Raw genomic sequence first — 18715 nt, 5'->3', positions numbered from 1 at the left:
AAAATTTTTTTAATGTTTTATTTATTTCTAGGAGAGAGAGAGAGACATTGTGAGCAGGGGAGGGTCAGAGAGAGAGGGAGTCACAGACTGAAACAGGCTCCAGGCTCTGAGCTGGCAGTCAGCACAGAGCCCGACGCGGGGCTCGAACCCACGAACCTCGAGATCATGACCTAAGCGAAAGTCGGACGCTTAACCGACTAAGCCACCCAGGCGCCCCAGCTCTCCATTTTAAAATGAGATATTTTTCCATGATATATACGCTCATTTTGTGGAAGCAGTCTTCATGAGAAATTAAGTCATTTTAAATCAACCTGGGCATGCTCATTCCCCAACCTGTGCTTCAGAATTTTTTTTTAAAGCCTCAAGATAAATAACAAAAATACTGTTAAAGGTAAATACAAAAACGTATCCTCTACTTTAATAGTCCAGATTTTGTAGAAGTAATAAATTATAGCTGACCTTTGTTGCTGAGTGCCTTATTATATTAGATTTATGATTTTTCTTAATTGTCTCTGCTGGCCACTTTGGGGTGAAGTCACCTAGTTTGAATTACTTACACAGCTGTTGCGTTTACGTTTAAGCCTGGTTTAAACTATGTACACAGCTAGTAAGTAACGACACGATTAGTGATGCCCAGACCACCGAGGCAGAATCGCCAGATGATTAGCCATCAGAGGTGAGTGGCCACCGCCCTGGGCTGGGGCAGTGAGGACTCCGGGGAGGGCCTCGCCTGTGCAAGGGGACAGGCACGGGAAACACGGCCACCCCATAGCACAGAAGTGCTAGACGGGTCCCTCGGAAAGAGGAGCAGCTTGTTTTATTTAAAACACAAACTGGATCTGGCACTGACTCACTGCACAGTGTTCCTCCAACCCTCGCTGCCGTTACCGGGTCCTCTGTGATCTGCAGCATTTATGAATGAATGGTGAAGCCCGAGGCCCCGTGCATTCTCTCCGTAGGCTAAAATGCTTCCCGCACGCCCTTCGTGACTTATTCTGGAAAGGGTCACGTGGACGTGGGGTCGGATGTTGGGTTGTCCGAGACTACCTTGGGCAGTTTTTTCTTTACTTCTGAACACGGAAACAGTTTTTCTGCCTCCTTGGACGGTTGTGAAGCGTAACACGGGTTGTATAGGTACCTGATAACAGTGTCCGTGATGACTGCTTCGTCCTCTGCAGCTCAAGGCTCTGAACTCGCAGAGAGAGTTCAACGCAAACTCTGCCCTCTTCGAGCCATGACCGCACGGGCGTGTCCACTCTGCTTCGCTTTCCCCACAAGCTTCAGTTTCCTCCTTTCTAAAACGGGACAGTAATGCCTACTTTGTTGTGCACGTTGGAAAGAACATATTAAAGATATTTAAAATGTTACTGGGATATATCAATCAGTGGTGGTGATGATTACAGTTCATTGCAAAAATTCAATCAGTGCTAGAAAAAAATGTAGCCAGTATTGCTTCGAGTTATTTATTCTCATATTCTGTCTCTTTCTTTCTCAGACTCACAGTTGCTTTTGTGTTAGACTGCTTGATGCTCTGCTACAGGTCACTGAGATGTTATCTCTAATCTTTATATTCCTGTGCTTCGGTTTAGATAATTTCTACTTTCCTGGCTTCAAGTTTATCGCTCCTTTCTTCTGCAGTATCAGTTTGCTGTTGGGCTCATCCAGTTAATTCTGATTTTAGATACTGTATATTTTTTAGTTCTCGGATTTCCATGTGGTCTTCTTTTTGTTTGTTTTTGGGGTTTTTTTAAGAGCTTCTGTCTTTCCTGGAGTTCTGTCATCTCTTCACCCGTTTTTCCATCTTTTCCTATAGATTCTTCAACTTACTTGTAATATTTATTTTGAAGTTGTGCACTAATTCCAACATCTAACTTGTCTGTGGTTCCATTTCTTTTGACTGTTTTTTTCTCTCTTGGTTTTGGCTCCTTTTTTTGTTTCTTTGCATGTCTAATAATTTGTTTGCATAGTTAGACATTTCAGTTGTATAAGGTAGAGACTCTAGATTCTTTTATCTTTTATGAAGTGTGTGGTGTTTTCTTCTAGTACATGATCAAATTTCTGGTGGTGACCATCACCTTGTTCTTAGAGTAAGTTTATCTTAGTTTTGCTCATAGTCCCTTAGTCCTGCAGATGGTCCATACTCTTAACGCACGATCCATCCAGGCTTTCAGCCCAGAGTGTTTACCAAGCCCTGCTAACCTTGTGGGATTTGAATTCTCACCTCTTCCCTCAGCAATGGGAAGTTGCTGGAACCTGCGTAACTCTTTAGATATTGTTTTCTGCTGCGCTTCTCAAAGCATTTGCAGTTCCGGGCAGCCAAGGGTTGGATTTGAGGGCTTCCCTTTCTGTAACTTCTTCTTTTCTGGGATTTCCACCCCACTCAGTTGGCAGCTGCTGGAGCAATCTCAGACTCTGACCTCTGACACCTCCGCTGAGTAAAATGCCACTTTCTGCTTGAGTCCTGTTCTCCTTGCCCAGCATGGACTGAGGTCTGCCTTTAAGAGAAAAATCAGTTAAATGTGGTCTTCTGTGGGGGCGCCTGGGTGGCTCAGTCGGTTGGGTGGCCAACTTCAGCTCAGGTCATGATCTCACGGTTCGTGGGTTCGAGCCCCGTGTCAGGCTCTGTGCTGACAGCTAGGTCAGAGCCTGGACCTGTTTTGGATTCTGTATCTCCCTCTTTCTGTCCTTCCCCTTCTCACCCTGTCTCTCTCTCTCTCTCTCTCTCAGAAATAAATAAAAAATGTTAAAATTTTATTTTTAAAATGTGGTCTTCTCTGGTATAAGTTCTCTTCCTTGGAGGGTAACAGCCCCTTCTGCTGCTTCTCGCCAGTGGCGGCCAGTGGTTGTGTTTATGTTATGTCCATCATTCATAATTGGTATGGGCCGGAACATTAGTCTGGTACAAGTTACTCTGTCAAATCATCAACCGCAGATGCAGGTCTTTAGTTATAAAAGTTATGTATGAGTAACTCATTTATTAAGCACTCATTGAACATACAGCTGTAAGGGGTTGACAGAACATTCTTGACTTGCAGAGAGGTGTTGCGGGGTAGTTGGACTCCATATGTGGCAGTGCATGAAAGTGACTTAGAGAGAGGTATGTCTTCAGCTCAGGTTCTGAGTCACAGATACCTAAATACAGAAAGTAGGCACTCTGTTTATCCAGTCAAAACCATATACAAAGCACAGGAGAGGCAAGTAGGTGATAAAATGCGAGGATAAGCAGTGATGGTCCCGTACTCTTGAACTTCCAGTTCGTTGTAAACTAAGTGTATTTACCTCGTAGTCCTCCTCTGAAGTTAGGCTTCAAAGTCTGCAGGTAGAAGTTAACCCCTGAGGTCGAAACAACCCTTGAAAATCCTTACGTGGCCAATAAAGTACACTTAAAATGATACCTTGGTGTTTTTACAAAGGATTGGCGTTCCTTTAGGAGCAATGGCTTTGAAAACGCACACGTTCCCCCTCTACACGCAGCACCCACCGCTCAGGGAGAAGGTCCTCTGTGAACACCATCCCTCTTGCCTGCAGACACATACTCATCATCTAGTGGGATGGGGGTGCCCAGTGCTGCTTACGTGGTTTTTGCGCTCTCTCTTATTCTTCCCAATCGACTAAGTTGAGTCTCCTAAATTAAAGGCACAGATGTGTCATCCTGTGGTTTTCTGTCCTTCTCAGCCAATCCTTTTTAAACCTTTTGCGTAAAGATTCAGTTTACTGACTGTCTAGTTTTCTTTATAAACCACCGTTTGACTTGAGCAGACCCTCCTGGATGATTACAGCCGGGATTCTGTGGCCACCCTGGATCTTACTGCCTCTTACTCCATGTCGCATCTTGACCATGTTCTTGGATGGTTTACGCCTCATCAAACGAGGGTTATGTTTTCCTGTAGAATGATGGTGCAGTTAAACTACAGCAAGAGTCTGGAGGAATGCCGGGGTCTCTGATGTTGTTTCTGTATGTGGTGTTCCTGCTAGCTTTGCTTCCGTTGTGCCTCTCTCACACAGGCTCCCCCGGCCACGTGGGGTATCCCATGGGAGGCTGACCCGCCTCACCTCTTCCCGGAAGGCCCTATCTTAAGGCAGCCATGCTCCATGATAAACCTTCCAAAGCCATCATGCATGTGTTCAATTCCATTTGTGGCTTGGACGTGAACATGAATTTAAAGTGTGTGTCCCTAGGACTGGAGGGGCCCTCCAGCTGAGTCTTTAGCCAGGAAGATAACTACTTATTGATTTTCCTGACGCCCTGCTTAGGTATGGAGATCAAGCAGGTTGTTACTGATTCTGAAGTGTTTTTCATAAATAATCAATGCCGTAAGACAAGAGTGATTGTGGGTTGATGGAGGATGACTTTGCATGGCCGGTTTATCCCCCGCATGCCGACAACAGGATATTCTTAGATCTTCGAGTCTCCGATAATTGATCAAACTTCTACATTTTCTTTTTGGGGAACTTCAAGGGGCTTCCACTGCATTCTGGAAAACCTGGGAGTGGTTACTGTTGTTGTTTTTAATGACATTTTCTGTTTGTTTTTCTCATTGTAAAAGTGTAATATATATTAACATGTTTGCAATAGAAAATTCAGGTAAAAGAAGAAAATGCTAGTCTGCCATATTTCCATTTTTAAACTTTTTTAAAAAAAATTATTGTGTAGGGGCGCCTGGGTGGCTTAGTCGGTTAAGCGTCCGACTTTCGCTTAGGTCATGATCTCGCGGTTCGTGGGTTCGAGCCCCGCGTCGGGCTCTGTGCTGACTGCCAGCTCAGAGCCTGGAGCCTGTTTCAGTCTGTGACTCCCTCTCTCTCTGACCCTCCCCTGCTCACGCTGTCTCTCTCTCTCTCTCTCCTAGAAATAAAAAAAAAAAAAAATTAAAAAAAAAAGAAATAGCTAGTGGTTATGAAAGGACACGAAGGTTCTTTTGCAACCTAAGAGACTATGGACACCCTGTGTGGGGGGGCCCTGGGGTCCAATAATAAAGAATGCCATTCTCCACCCACCAGAACCAGAGAAGCCAGCTTGTGCTTTGGTCTCTTTTGCACGTGTGCGGTTGCCCTCCCTCAGACTCATTGGACTGTGCACCTGTTGAAGGCTAGAAGCGTCTTTAGATTCAGCTGCCTTTCCTCTGTGATACTTAATATTCTGGGGTCATCGATCCCTTTATAATTTGAGAACAACGGACCTTCTCTGAATTAAAAAAAAAAAAAAAGCAAACTTAAAGGCCGAATTTTTCAGTCCATCTTAGGGCTTTTTGCAAGTCCTTGAAATTGGTCAGAACCATTGATGGATATAAGTAGTGTGTTGTATGTAGAATATGCTTATAACATATACAGTATTAACACATAAATGAACGGTTAAATAAATAAATATTGGAAATGTAGGCTGTAAAATGTTTTACCGTGAGGCCCGGGTGGCTCAGTCAGTTAAAGCATCTGACTTCAGCTCAGGTCATAATCTCACAGTTATGGGTTCGAGTCCCTCATTGGGCTCTGTGCTGAGAGGTCAGAGCCTGGAGCCTGCTTCAAATTCTGTGTCTCCCCTCTCTGTCCCTTCCCCTCTCATGCTCTGTGTCTGTCTCTCAAAATAAATAAATAAAAATAAATAATGTTTTACGAACAAATATAGATGATCTCAAATCATCTGTAGAGCAGCAGTTAAGAGAGCTGCTGCCTGGCCAGGTCTTAGCCCAGCCCATTTCATCTACCAGCACAAGATTCCAATGAGGCTTCAGTTTATCTCGAGTTATTTTACACATAGTATTTCAACCAAGAAGCTGAAGCTTGGAAGGACTAAGGCTGCAAACCAAATGACCTGTATAACCTTTGTATCCCAATGTAGGTGCCTAATGACAGTTTGTGAAGTAATAGTAAAATGTGGAGCCATATTTGTAAGTTACACCTGTTTATCAGAAAGCTTGGCTCCTTCCGAGGGTGGGCGGAATAGGAAAGGAATACTTGTCTCCTTCATAGCGTCCCCTTCATAGGGGGCAGATCTCAAAGCATGAACATTACCCAGAGAGCAACAGCAAACCCAGGTGTGATGTGGATATTATCTGGCAGTTAGGAGACCAGCGTGATGGAGCCAGAAGAGAGGGCATTGCTGCTTCTGCTGTAATGGGCGATGCTCAAATGCCGTTTAAATGCTGAGTGATCGCCTCGTGGAATTCTGCAGGCGTCTTGTCTTGGGTCCCTATCAGTTCATAGATTTGTCAGTTGCTGCGGAAATGGGAGTCTGCCTGCTAAGTTTCCAGATAACACCCTTGGGGCTGGAGCAGATTCTTGTAGAGTCTTGGCTAGAATTTTGAAAGAACAAATCCAAATTCAAAATGACCTTGAAAAATCAGAGGAATGAGTCATCCCGAGTGGCATGGAGAAAGGTAACTTAAAAAAAAATGTATGCAAACCTTTCTGCCTTTAAGGATATTACCTTGGACCTTAACCTTGTTGAGTGGTGGTGGGAACATATGAGGAAACTGAGGCCCAGGGGAGTGAAATAACTTGATCATAATCAAGTAAATGCGTCTAAACTGGTGAAAATTGTATCTGAGGAAATACAGAGTTTGGACTCTGAACCTAGACCCCCTCACCCCTCACCAACATAGTGTCTGTAAAATTGAAACATTGTTTTCATGGGGCACCTGGGTGGCTCAGTCCATTAAGTATCCGACTCTTGATTTCGTCTCAGGTCATGATCTCACGGTTCGTGGGTTCGAGCCTGGCACAGGGCAGCACAGAGCCGACTTGGGATTCTGTCTCTCTCCGCTCCTCCCCTGCTTGCATGCACACTCCTTCTCTCTCAAAAATAAATAAACCTAAAAACAAAAGCATGTTTTGAATGGTACGGGTTGTATGGATCAACGTGACACAGAGAGCCAAATCCCACTCCGACACTGAACACGAACAGAGGGCAGTGCTCTTAAAACGTCCCCCTGCCTAGTTGTAGACCAAAGACGGTGAGCTTCGGAGAGATTCCCCATGGTGGTCTCTGTGTCTCTGCCCACTCGAGCAGACCCCAGCTTCTCCACCCCCAGGCACTTTAAGGTGCCTTGATGGCTGCTGTCTCCCCTTCCCCAGGCCTACCAGTTAATCAGCTGATCACTCCTCAGGGCAATAGGCAGTTGTCGTATCTTGGGAAACTCAGTGGCTACGTCTGAGTTTTGTCCGTGTGCTCATTTATCTATCAGATACAACGTGGATGCCTGCAAGAGGCTGTGTTAAATAAGCAATATATATTTTCATAGAGGAAAGAAAATAAGAACCATTGATGATTGATTAAGTATTTAAATATTCAAAAGAGAATAAGGCTAAACCAAATCCTAGAAGGCTTAGGAACTTTCTTTAATGTTAGGACTCTTCTTCACGCTGTACAAACAGATACATTGGATTGAATTCAAGCTTTCAATGTTTTGTTTTGTTTTTTAAATACTAACTATTAGAAGGTTTGGGAATATAGGGTAGGACACTCAGAGGTCTTTTGGGTAAAGATTGGTATGTTTGATGACCTGAAATGTAAAAAGTTTTGCGGCAAGGGACACTGTAAACCAAATGAGGAGATGAATGGGAGGGAATTTTTAGCAACACGTATTATAGAAGATCGCTGTCCCTTTGGCAGATCATCTCACAGATCGCTCTGGAGAAGGCAAGCAGTGGCAAACAACAGGCAGAAAAGGAAATGTGAATGGACAATAAAATACAAAAAGATACTCAGGCTTACTGTCGCCCAGTTTTTCACATCCCTCTGGTATGAATTAACAAAAAAAAAAAAAAAAGGATGCTTGGGTGGCTCAGTTGGTAAGTGTCCGACTTCGGCTCAGGCCATGATCTCATGGTTTGTGAGTTCGAGCCCCTTGTCGGGCTCTGTGCTGATGGCTCAGAGCCTGGAACCTGCTTCAGATTCTGTGTCTCATTCTCTCTCTGCCCCTTCCCGACTTGTGCTCTGTCTCTTTCTGTCTCTGAAAAACGAATAAATGTAAAAAAAAAAAAATTTTTTTTTTTTAAAGAAGAGTAACATCCATGGCGCTAGTGAAGTTCTAGAGAAATACCCTCTTCCGTTTGTTCCGCTGCTGGGTCAGTGCCTTGTTACCACCACCCTCTTTGGAAACATAGTAGTAGTAATTAAAATTTGAAATGTACACGCCAACCCCAATAATTCTGCCTTTGTGACTACATCTTTGCAGAGATAAAGTGACCGCATGGAAGAACTTGTGGATAAGAATATTTATGGCAGCACTGTTTTCTCAGTAGCAAAAACTGGAATTCTCTCATGGGGATAGTTCTCCATATCATAGTAGTGTTTATTATGGAATATAATCACAGTTAAAATGATTAATTAGATTTAACTCTATTCAGTTTCTTAATCTTTATTCAGTAGGAACAAAGTAAGCTATGGAGTCTTGTTTTTAATATGCCATTTGGTTTTTTTTAAAGTGAGAGAAAGGGAGAAGACCCCCTATTGTCTGTATGTTTGTGTGTTTTTTTTGTTTTTTTTTTTTTTAGAATAGACAGTTCAGATTTATTTTATTTTTATTTTTATTTTTTTTACAAATAGTTTATTGTCAAATTATTTTCCACATAACACTCAGTGCTCATCCCCACAAGTGTCCTCCTCCATGCCCATCCCCCCCTCCCCCCCACATCCATCAGTCCTCAGTTTGTGTGTTTTTTAAGCGTAGAGAAAGCTTTGCTGAGATTATTAACACACCACATTATTAACTCCGCTTAGTTCAAGGAGAGGGGATTGGAGAAGGGGAAAGGAAATGATCATTTGTATCTTTATATATCTCTGTAGAAGTGTATGAATTATTTTTGTAATTTTAAAGACAAATGGAATTAAAAATTTTAAAGGGTGATCAGTGCTACGAAGTATGCATAGGATGGTATAAAAGAATTTATCACTTCCTCCTCTCTGCCAGCACCGTAGTTTATGACACATATTACATAGCTTTATTATTACAGTTATAGCTCATCGTATTTTATATGCCTGGCACATGGCCAGCACTAAGTATTTTCCGAAGGAAGGAGAAGAGACTTGCTCCAGGAGACTTCGCTATGTATGTTGAGCATTTTACGGAGCACTGTGTGCCAGTAACTCCGTGCTGGGGACCGTGTAAAGGACAGCAGGTCAGGTAAAGGCGCAGCTCAGACATTGTAAGAGGCTGAGGAGGGAGTGAATGACAGGCTCGCCTGGGAGGTCACACTTACATTTGATCTCCTGGGCAGGTTGAGGCCCGGACTTGTGAGGGAGCAAGGCGCGCTGGGGAACTGGGACCAGGCCGTGTGGCCACGGTGGGGTGGTGCCTATAACCGGGCTGCGCTGCGGAAGATTCCTCCGATCTCGGGAAGATGAGATGACACACACGTGGCCCTGGACTCTGCGGATAACTTACATAGAGACACAGGAAGAGAAGCGAGGCTGTCGGGAAGGAGAGTATGGGAAGTTAAGGAAGGGAGTCTCAGTTTGGGGTGAGGGATGGTTCTTAAATGCCCACCGTAGGCCAGACCCCGAAGGAGACCCGGGAGAGGCTTTTCCCATCCTGTTTGTGTCATGAGCCTATCAAGGAATCACTGTGGTTAAGGAAGCGCAGCCCAAGGTCAGTATATATATGGTCTTAGGTGCACAGCTGGTAAATGGCAGACCTAGGGTTTGATCCACAGTTGTCTCCTGGATCCTGGAACCTTCCAAAAAAATACCACGATCCTTAAGTTATACCCAAATCTCCATTAACACCAGAACTTCAGTCTGAGGGTGAAGGAAAGCAATAAAAGTAAAGAGGCTTACCGTTTTTAGAAGCTTGCCATATACTTTATAGATTATACATCTATAATATTTCACGTATGACAACTCAGACCCAGCAAAGGACCTTTTCCAAGGTCACAGGTGGGCCAGTCTGCACAGAGGGAGATTCAGACCCAGGAGGACACAAACCGCTGAGGCCTGTGTCTCTCAGTAAACATTAGGCTGTGCTTGGTCAAGGTTGGGGGAGCCTTTGAGGGTGGCTCTATTATGAATGCTTTCAAGGCCTTTACTCATTAAATAGAAATAATCCTTCGTGGTTTTATAACGTTCACTGCTGTTGCTGCACTTTTCCCCAAAGAGCTTTCACATTAATTATGACATCTTTACCTCTTAGCATTGAACCTCAAGGAGCAGGCTGGGCGTAGGCATTATCAGACCTCTTTTAAGTTTATTTACTTATTTTGAGAGAGAGAAAGAGCACACAGGGTAGGGACAGCGAAAGAGGGAAAGTGACTTCCAAGCAGGCTGTACGCTGACAGTTGAGAGCCCAACACGGGGCTTGAACCCACAAATTGTGAGATTGTGACCTGAACCAAAATCAAGAGTTGGATGCTTAACCTACTGAGCCACCAGGCACCCCTAGCAGACTTGTTTTATAGGTGAAATTAATGCTCCTGAGAGCCTTAGTCACCTGACCAGGGTCACATGGTACAGCCTGGAGCTAAGACCTAGATTTTCAGGTCCCTCAGTCACTTGACATCCAGCTCAAAAATAGCAGACTTCTAGGGGTTCCAGCACTTAACCAAGCATAATGGGTAAGAACAAGGCTCTGCAGTCAGTACCTGTCATTGCCACTCAGCTAGGTGACCTTCTGAACCAGTCTCCACATCTGGAAAATGGGGATAATAAGAGCATGTCATTGTGAGCACTGAATGAAGTCATGTAGGAAAAAAACGCAGTTCCTGGCCCATTAAGCGATCACAAATTTAACCATAATTCGTTACACTTGTAATTAACAGTTATTAACCGTTATAATCCGTTATTGTTACAATTACTGCATCTTTGTCATTATTACAGGACAGGAGGTCTGTCTTAACCCTATTTGTTTTAGTCTTTATCATTAAGCCTTTCATATAGTAGGTTCCAAATAGATATTTGTAGCACGCGTTGTGGCATCCTTGACAGTCTTTCCGGAGTTTGTCAGTGGAAAAGGATGGGTTTGGGATTGGATTAGGTAGGTTCTAATGTGGATTCACCAGTGAGCTTCACTTTCTTATCTGTAAGACCTTGCCTTGAAGGAGTTTTAGGATATTCACTGTGATGATAAGCACCACCACACGGTGCTTATAAGCGGCAGCCATAAGTACCGTGACAGAGAATCAAAGGTTGGGTTGACAGGCCAGTTGGGAAGTTACGTGGAAGTTTCCCAGTTTGGTAAGGCTTAGCACAGGGTGAGACTTAGGCAGACATCCCTCAGAGAAAGGCCTGTTTAATAACTGCTGTGGTTCTGAAAATTCTGAGGGCCTCATTGGAGGAATGTACATGACGTTTTTTAAAAATACTGAATTTGGGGGTACCTGGGTGGCTCAGTCTGCTAAGTGTCCAGCTTCGGCTCAGGTCATGATCTCGTGGTTCGTGGGTTTGAGCCCCATGTCAGGCTCTGTGCTGACAGCTCAGAGCCCGGAGCCTGCTTCAGATTCTGCATCTCCCTCTCACTCTGCCCCTCCGCTGCTCGTTCTCTCTCTCTCTCTCTCTCTCTCAAAAATAAATATTTAAAAATATTTTTTAAAAAAAGAATATTGAATTTTAATGTATTCTCAAGGCACTTGTTACTGCCAGCCCCAGGAACATACACTCCAATAGCTGTCACTGACTTCAGAGTATAGTTGGAGCCTGTGTCCCCCTGGCCAGAGGATGAAAGACTGATGCCACTGCAGTGGCCTCCAAAGGCAGCCTGGCACCATCACTCATCATTGCTGTCCTCGCCATAAACATTTATCGACCTTATCATGTACCATGCACTTGGCGTGCAGTAACTTAATCTCCATAATACCTCTGTGAGTCAGATACCATTATTATCCCCATTTTGCAGATGGGAAGATGAGACTTCCATAGTTACTTAATCAAAACACCACAGGGGGTTAGTGATAGAACTGGACTTTGATCCTAGATCTGCCTCACTTGAGGATATGGGGGAGAGTCCCTGCTCTGAGATCAAAAAAGCCTAAGATTAAATTCCCTTGTTATAAGCTGTATGACATTGGGCATGTTTTTGCACGAAAAAAGTGAGAATGATAACAGTCTTTCTCTTCCAGTGTCACTAATACGAGTGAAGTAATTAGTGCGGTGAAGTGCTTAGTGCAGTGACTGGCACACGCTAAATACTCCACGCACTGGCTGTTACCACGGTTATTACTGGACTAGGAAATTACTACTTAGGCATTGCTGTGCGGCTTACATGTCAGAACATATGTAAAGGCCCTTTCAAGCTGCATGGAACATACTCGGTGGTCAGTACATGTTAGCCAACAGTTGAAATCCTAAGTGGCTCTTTCTGGCCCAGCTGGTAAAATTATATTATTTCCTTCTTTTTTTAGAACTGAAGGGAGTCACCTAGGTCTTAAGAGTTATCTCACATTCTACAGCAAGACCATGAATGCCAGAGGTCCCCTATAGATATCTGGAAAGCATGGATCTCCGTAATGGCTGGATTGAACTGCTCTCTTTCCTTTTTCTTTTCTTTTATTCAGTCTCCATCCTCACCTCCTTTCCCCAGTACTCACTTCACCAGCTTCCCAAAAGTCTGGCTACTTCGTGGCTTATCCTGCTCTCTGAAAGGTCCTGATCAGGCCTTTTCTGTCCCATCAGCCCTCCCATTCACTCACACCTGTGTCTGTGACAGTGTTCTTCCCTAAACCCCTGAATTTACCTTTCGTTTCTCTGCTTCTGTACCCGGCAGTAGGGCCTCCCCTCTGCCTCTACCTGTGTTCTCTCCTCCACCGGAACCCCCCCACCCCCGCACTTGCCGAAAACCCACCTGCTTGGTAAACCCTTGTTTGTACGAAGGGCTGCATGTGTTTATATAATCTTGGTAGTGAGTTATCACTGTTAGATTCATAATTTTTTTTAATGTTTTATTTATTTCTAGGAGAGAGAGCATGAGCAGGGGAGGGTCAGAGAGAGAGGGAGTCACAGACTGAAACAGGCTCCAGGCTCTGAGCTGGCAGTCAGCACAGAGCCCGACGCGGGGCTCGAACCCACGAACCGCGAGATCATGACCTAAGCGAAAGTCGGACGCTTAACTGACTAAGCCACCCAGGCGCCCCCATAATTTTTTTTAAAAACCCACATAAGCTGTATATTCCTATATTGTTTGATAGTAAATACATCTGTCTGTATTATAACTTATCCCAGCTCCAGAGGTAATGGTGACTGATTGTTTTGGAAGACTGTGCTACATACCAGGTGCTGTTTTTGAGCACCCAACAGTTAATTCCCATGATCTCTACCACCAACAGGATTATTCGTTTTATCCCCAGATATACTTCACTAAATTGTGATTTTTTAATTTTTTTTATGTTTATTTATTTTGAGAGTAGGAGAGGGTCAGAGAGAGAGAGAGAGAGAGAGAGAGAGAGAGAGAATCCCAAGAAGGCTCCATGCTGTCAGCTCAGAGCCCAGTGTAGGGCTCAAACCCATGAACCATGAGATCATGACCTGAGCTGAAATCAAGAGTCAGACGCTTCACCAACTGAGCCCCATAAACTGTGATTTTTTAAATGTATCCACAGTAGGAAATCATACGTATGATTACCACACACATACTTAGGCACACAAATATAGATATTGACTGTATGGTTGTTCGTCAGTGGAATTAACAGAACACACAGGACCCATTACCGAGCCTGTACTTACCCATCCAGTCTCACCTGCCTCTCTCATGTTAGATTTGATGTTCCATCTTCCGATGACACTCCTCCTTTCCCTCACGGGGTTCTGGTGAGGGTTAAATATGATCTTGTAAAAAGCATTTGGGTCAGAGAACGTTCTCAACAACAAATGCCAGTGCTCCCTTCCCGAGGCCTCTCTGCCTTAGCCAGGTCTGTCTTATTGTTTGATGAGTCCATCACCTCTGATAGATTGAGAGCTTCTCGTAACTCTCGAAGCTCTGCATGCAGTTCCTAACCCAAGAGAGTGGCTGCGTCTGGGGAGGGAGGGAAGAGATTGGGATTCTGGAATACTTTGTTTCTTAAACTGGACGGTGGGTCCATGAGTACGCTCTTCATCTAAAGATTGTGATAGGCGTCATTTGAAATATTTTATATTTCCAAGCAAACAAACAGAACTCCTATATACTTCTGTTTTACCAGAAACACTTGCTTTGAAAGCAGTTGAAATGAACAGGCTGCTGAATGTTTTTCCTGCTGGCCTCCGAAAGCAGGGGAGGGTTGTCAGGTCTGGCGGGATTTGCAGGGGTGAGGTGAAGTTCTTTGGCCTCAGACGGAAGGAATCAGGGGTAACTCCAGTTTATGCGGAGATCAAACACGTGCATCCTGTCTGTCGAGCTGATGTGGCCTTTCTTTTGTGTTTTCCTGAGCCACTTCCCTCCGTTACTTGGGCAATAACCAGAGCTGCGTTTTATCTTTTTTAATATCTCGGCCTGAAATGCTGACATCCACTGGAGGCATCGTGAATTTTTGATGTGGTGATGATTGGAAGGCTGCTGGGGCCTCATTTCATTTCACTGGACTGCTGTGACACCTGTTTCCTTTTGTGTATTGAGACTTCCTCCTTGCGACATTCCCCAGTTTGGACCTGTTTGGTTTCATGAGCGCCCAGTGCTCCTGTGTAGTATTTGAGAGTGAGAAATACTTTGGATTTTCATCTTAATTATTGAACAATCCAGGAGATTTAAGAAGGGAAGGGTGCTTAAATTCTTGAAAAGAAAATCAACAAAGATATTTACTGAGACCTCGCTTCCTAAGCTCAACTCCCTGAAAAATGACAACCACGGTGGCATTTGTTGGGTGGGGACACAGAGACGAGCCAGAGGTAATCCCTGCCTCTCATGGCCATGTGGCAAGGAGGGATCTGTACTTGCACAAATATGATGTCACATGGTGAAAAATACCTTCAAAGAGGCACAGAGAGTTGCTGGCAAGGAAGGATCATTGCCAACTAAGGGAAGGCTCTATGAAGAGATAGTGAACTAAGCCTTTAGAGAGACGATTTTGCTAGATGTGATTTTGTTAGATACTCACCGTTCAGCTATTCATTCAGTAAATACTATACATCTCCTATGGGCCTCCATACAGATCCGTGCCTCCCTGTCCTCTACCACAAAGGAAGAGAGAAGTGGGGAGCTGAGTACAGGCATCTGAGATGCGCGCACATGGAAGTGGTGCGCACATGGAAGTGGTGCGCCCCGTCTCCACTCGCACTTCTGTGGTCAGAGTGCGGCATGTTCCATGCCTGCTTCCTTCAAGGGTATAGAGACGTGCAGTACTGCCCTCCGGAGCCTGCAGGGATGGGAACCTGGATACCTGCAGCAAGCGCTCATGTCTGCTGTGAGAGTCGCAGGATGTGATGCACAACTTTGCAGGATCACACTGGGTGCTGTACTGATAGTAGACTGTAGGTGAGCAAGGGCTGCAATAAAGAGACTTGCATAGGAAGGTTTTGCAGTGACCAAGGCAAGAGATAATGTCAGATGAGGTTGATAACCATGGGGATAGTGACAAGTTGTCAGATTTTGGTTATATTTTCAAGGTAAAGACACTAGTATGTGCCATTGGGTTGTATCTGGGGTATGAGAAAAAGAAAAGAAAAAGAAGGTCGGGGACAGAACATTAAGGGTTTGCTATTAGATGATGAGATTGAACATAGTTATTAGACATCCTAGTGGAGATATTGAATAGGCAGTTGATATAGAAGTCTATGTTTCAGGGGTAGGATCTGGGCTGGAGGTGTCCATTCAGGGCTGGTCAGCTGATAGAAGGTATTCAAAGCCATAAACCCTAGATGAGATGCCAAGAGAGTGAGCATAGAGAGAGAGAAGAAGAAAGGCCCAAGGCTCTCCCAGCATGATGAAGCCAAGGAGATGCAGATCCAGCAAAGACTTTGGAGAGGAGCAGCCAAGATGTAGAAGAACAGTGAAGAGTGTGATATTATCCTAGACGTCCAGTAGAGAGAGTGGCAGTGGTTATAATTTATGGTACACACTCTCTCTCCACAGTTCATAGCACTTCTTCAGTAAGATAGGGTTAGTCTCGTGTTACAGATCAGGAAAGCAAAGCTCAGAGTGAGGAAACATATTCACAAGTATCTCATTAACGCCTCTTATTTGCCAACTAGGATAATGGTCATAAAAGTTAAAAAACCGGTAAGATAGCAGGCTTATAGGTGGCGAAGCCAAACCTCAAATGTTAATCCATGTGATCCATGCCTTCACAATTTGCACCAAGAAATCATGTGCAAAAAAAATCATGGGGTGGGGGGGTGGCGCGCCTGGGTGTCCCAGTTGGTTAAGTGTCCAACTTCTGCTCAGGTCATGATCTCATAGTTCGTGGGTTCAAGCCCCATATCGGACTCTGCTGACTGCCAGTTCAGAGCTGTTTCTGATTCTGTCTCTCTCTGTCTCTCAGAAATAAATAAAACATTAAAAGAATTTTTTTAAATCATTTAAGGGGTGCCTGGGTGCTCAGTCGGCTAAGCATCCAACTTTGGCTCAGGTCACGATCTCACGGTTCGTGGGTTCGAGCCCTGCGTTGGGCTCTGTGCTAATAGCTAGCTCAGAGCCTGGAGCCTGCTTTGGATTCTTTGTCTCCCTCTCTCTCTCTCACCCTCCCCTGCTCACGCTGCCACTGTCTCTCTCTGTCTCAGAAATAAATAAAACATTAAAAAAATTTTTTTAAATCATTTAAAAAATGCTGTTCCTCAGACCTGACCCTTAGGCAGAATTAAAGGAAATTGAGATGAGTTGCAGAGAAAGAAACATGTTAGAACCCATGGATTTTTCTTTCGCATTCCAAGATTGATTTTCAAAGGAAAGTTTTTCTCCTTGTTCTCTGCTAATTATGGTTTCTTAATGCAAACACGATGTGCTTTAAAATGGGATGATAATCCCACCTCTCACCGGTGTGGGGGGAGGAGTCCGTGGGTCAGCAGGGGTGTAGGTGAACTGAACACTGAAAGAACAAAGAGGGAACCCCTTTAATAGAGTGAGTGAAGACATCCAGCACCCTGCTGACCACCTCTGGGCACGTTCAATGAATAATTGATGCTGTATCTCTTTGCCTTCCTCGTAAGAGTTTCTGATGATCCACCAGTGATCAGAGCAACTCATCATTGTGGCAGATAGTAGCTCAGACTCCTCCCTTCTTCTCTTCTAGATCATGTACAAAACGAAGAAAACTATGCACAAGTTCTTGACAAGTTTGGAAGTAACTTTCTAAGTCGAGACAACCCAGACCTTGGCACTGCTTTTGTTAAGTTTTCTACTCTTACGAAGGAGCTGTCCACGCTGCTGAAAAATCTGGTAAGCCTTTGCATACACGAGTTTCAGAAATTACAGCCAGACCAAAGTACAGGAAGATCATGAAGAGAACAACTTAATCATCATCTCCCCAGTCCCCAGTCCTGGGGCTTCAACAGGGTTTATTTTTATTTATTAAAAAATTAAAAACAAAAAGCTTTTTAGTCTCAGGTGTGGAGTCATATTTAAAGAAAATACTGTTGTAAAACTCTTAGATCAGGGGAGATTTACGGAGCCAGAGAAACCGGTTAGCCTGAATTCCCTTCCACATTCTACTGTTTTGGTTTTGGTTTTGTTTGAGATAACCTTTAGCGACTTGTGCTTTTTTAATTAGTTGAAAGAGCTAATGTGTTTGTGTCAGACCTCCACTGGAAATCTACACTGCACATGTTATCCCTCACTTGTGTGAAGACAAGTGTGCATTTTGGTCCCTGACTTACAAATAATTAACCTCCCCAGTTCCTCACATCATTTTAATCCCCTTCCAAGAAAAAGATTTTGAAATTTGGGGGATCCATGGTTACAGAAGTTGATGACAAGAAGAATCCCTAACAATTTGGGACACAGGGTTGGGGGTGGGGCAGTCTGTTTGCGGCACTGTTGCCTGGGTACCCGCCCTCACTCCCTGTTCACACGGAGAAGGCTCATTCTCGTGGCGCAACCACCCAGCCCTCCTTGTGTGTTAAATTAATCAAGTCTGTCTTCTCCAGAGTCCCAGGAGATGGAGGTACAGGGAGGTTGAACAGCCCCAAAGGAAAATGATGTCATACTTTGCAGAACAGGAAGCTCTCCCCTCCCCCCCCCCCCCCCCGCCTCCCGGCCTCTCAGTACTGCAGTTTCGTCTCCATTAAGAACTCAAGCTGTAGATATCGTGGCCCTGGTTAGGTATTCTTCTATGAGATAGGCGTCTGTGGCCTTGCAGGAGAACCTTGTCACAGATCTGTTCGATACCAGTAGCTCACTCGCTGACAAAGACACACTCGCAGAAAAACAAAAACTGCCATTCTGTGGTGTATTAACCTGAATATTTGGCCAATCAGAGTATCCTTTTTTTTCCTATCGTACTAGATGAATACGCGTGTATGTCTGTCTTCCTAGCGGCTTAATTCTAATTTGTGGTTTATGCTGTTGAATTAGTCTCCTACAGTGACAGCTAATCTTAAAGAAAATAAAGGTTGAGAATAGAAATAGGTCTAAAACTGCAGAAATGTAGACCAACATGTTCCTCTACTTTGGGCTTTAACAAATCCATGATACTCTGTAAATCTTAGAGTATTTAAATCGCTTTTATTCAGAAGAGAGCCCTCATTTCTCCTTCCTCTGGGTGCTGCCTTTCTGCTGATGCTATTGCTCAAAGGCCCTGTGGTGGGAAGAAGGGAAGTGAAACAGGACTCCCACTATTCACTTGGTAATTACTGGTAACAGACTTGCTCAGGGAGGAAGTTCTGCAC

The 18715-nt window shown here is 44.3% G+C and overlaps 1 protein-coding gene across 3 annotated transcripts in view; it reads left to right on the top strand.

The window, feature by feature from the left end:
* The window catches only part of ASAP1 (ArfGAP with SH3 domain, ankyrin repeat and PH domain 1), a 309560-nt gene that overhangs the window by 172452 nt on the left and 118393 nt on the right, over positions 1-18715 (top strand). For all 3 annotated transcript variants that reach the window (XM_077750030.1, XM_077750027.1, XM_077750029.1), the window contains exon 4: positions 17122-17267. In XM_077750030.1, coding sequence (XP_077606156.1) covers positions 17122-17267 — 146 coding nt within the window. The remainder of the gene's footprint in view (positions 1-17121; positions 17268-18715) is intronic.

This window comes from Crocuta crocuta, unplaced genomic scaffold (genome assembly GCF_008692635.1).
Source record: "Crocuta crocuta isolate KB4526 unplaced genomic scaffold, BGI_CrCroc_1.0 scaffold119, whole genome shotgun sequence".
In the NCBI taxonomy this organism is placed as follows: domain Eukaryota; kingdom Metazoa; phylum Chordata; class Mammalia; order Carnivora; family Hyaenidae; genus Crocuta; species Crocuta crocuta.
The sequence above is the reverse complement of the archived record's forward strand: the minus strand, read 5'-3'. Positions and strand labels throughout refer to the sequence as shown.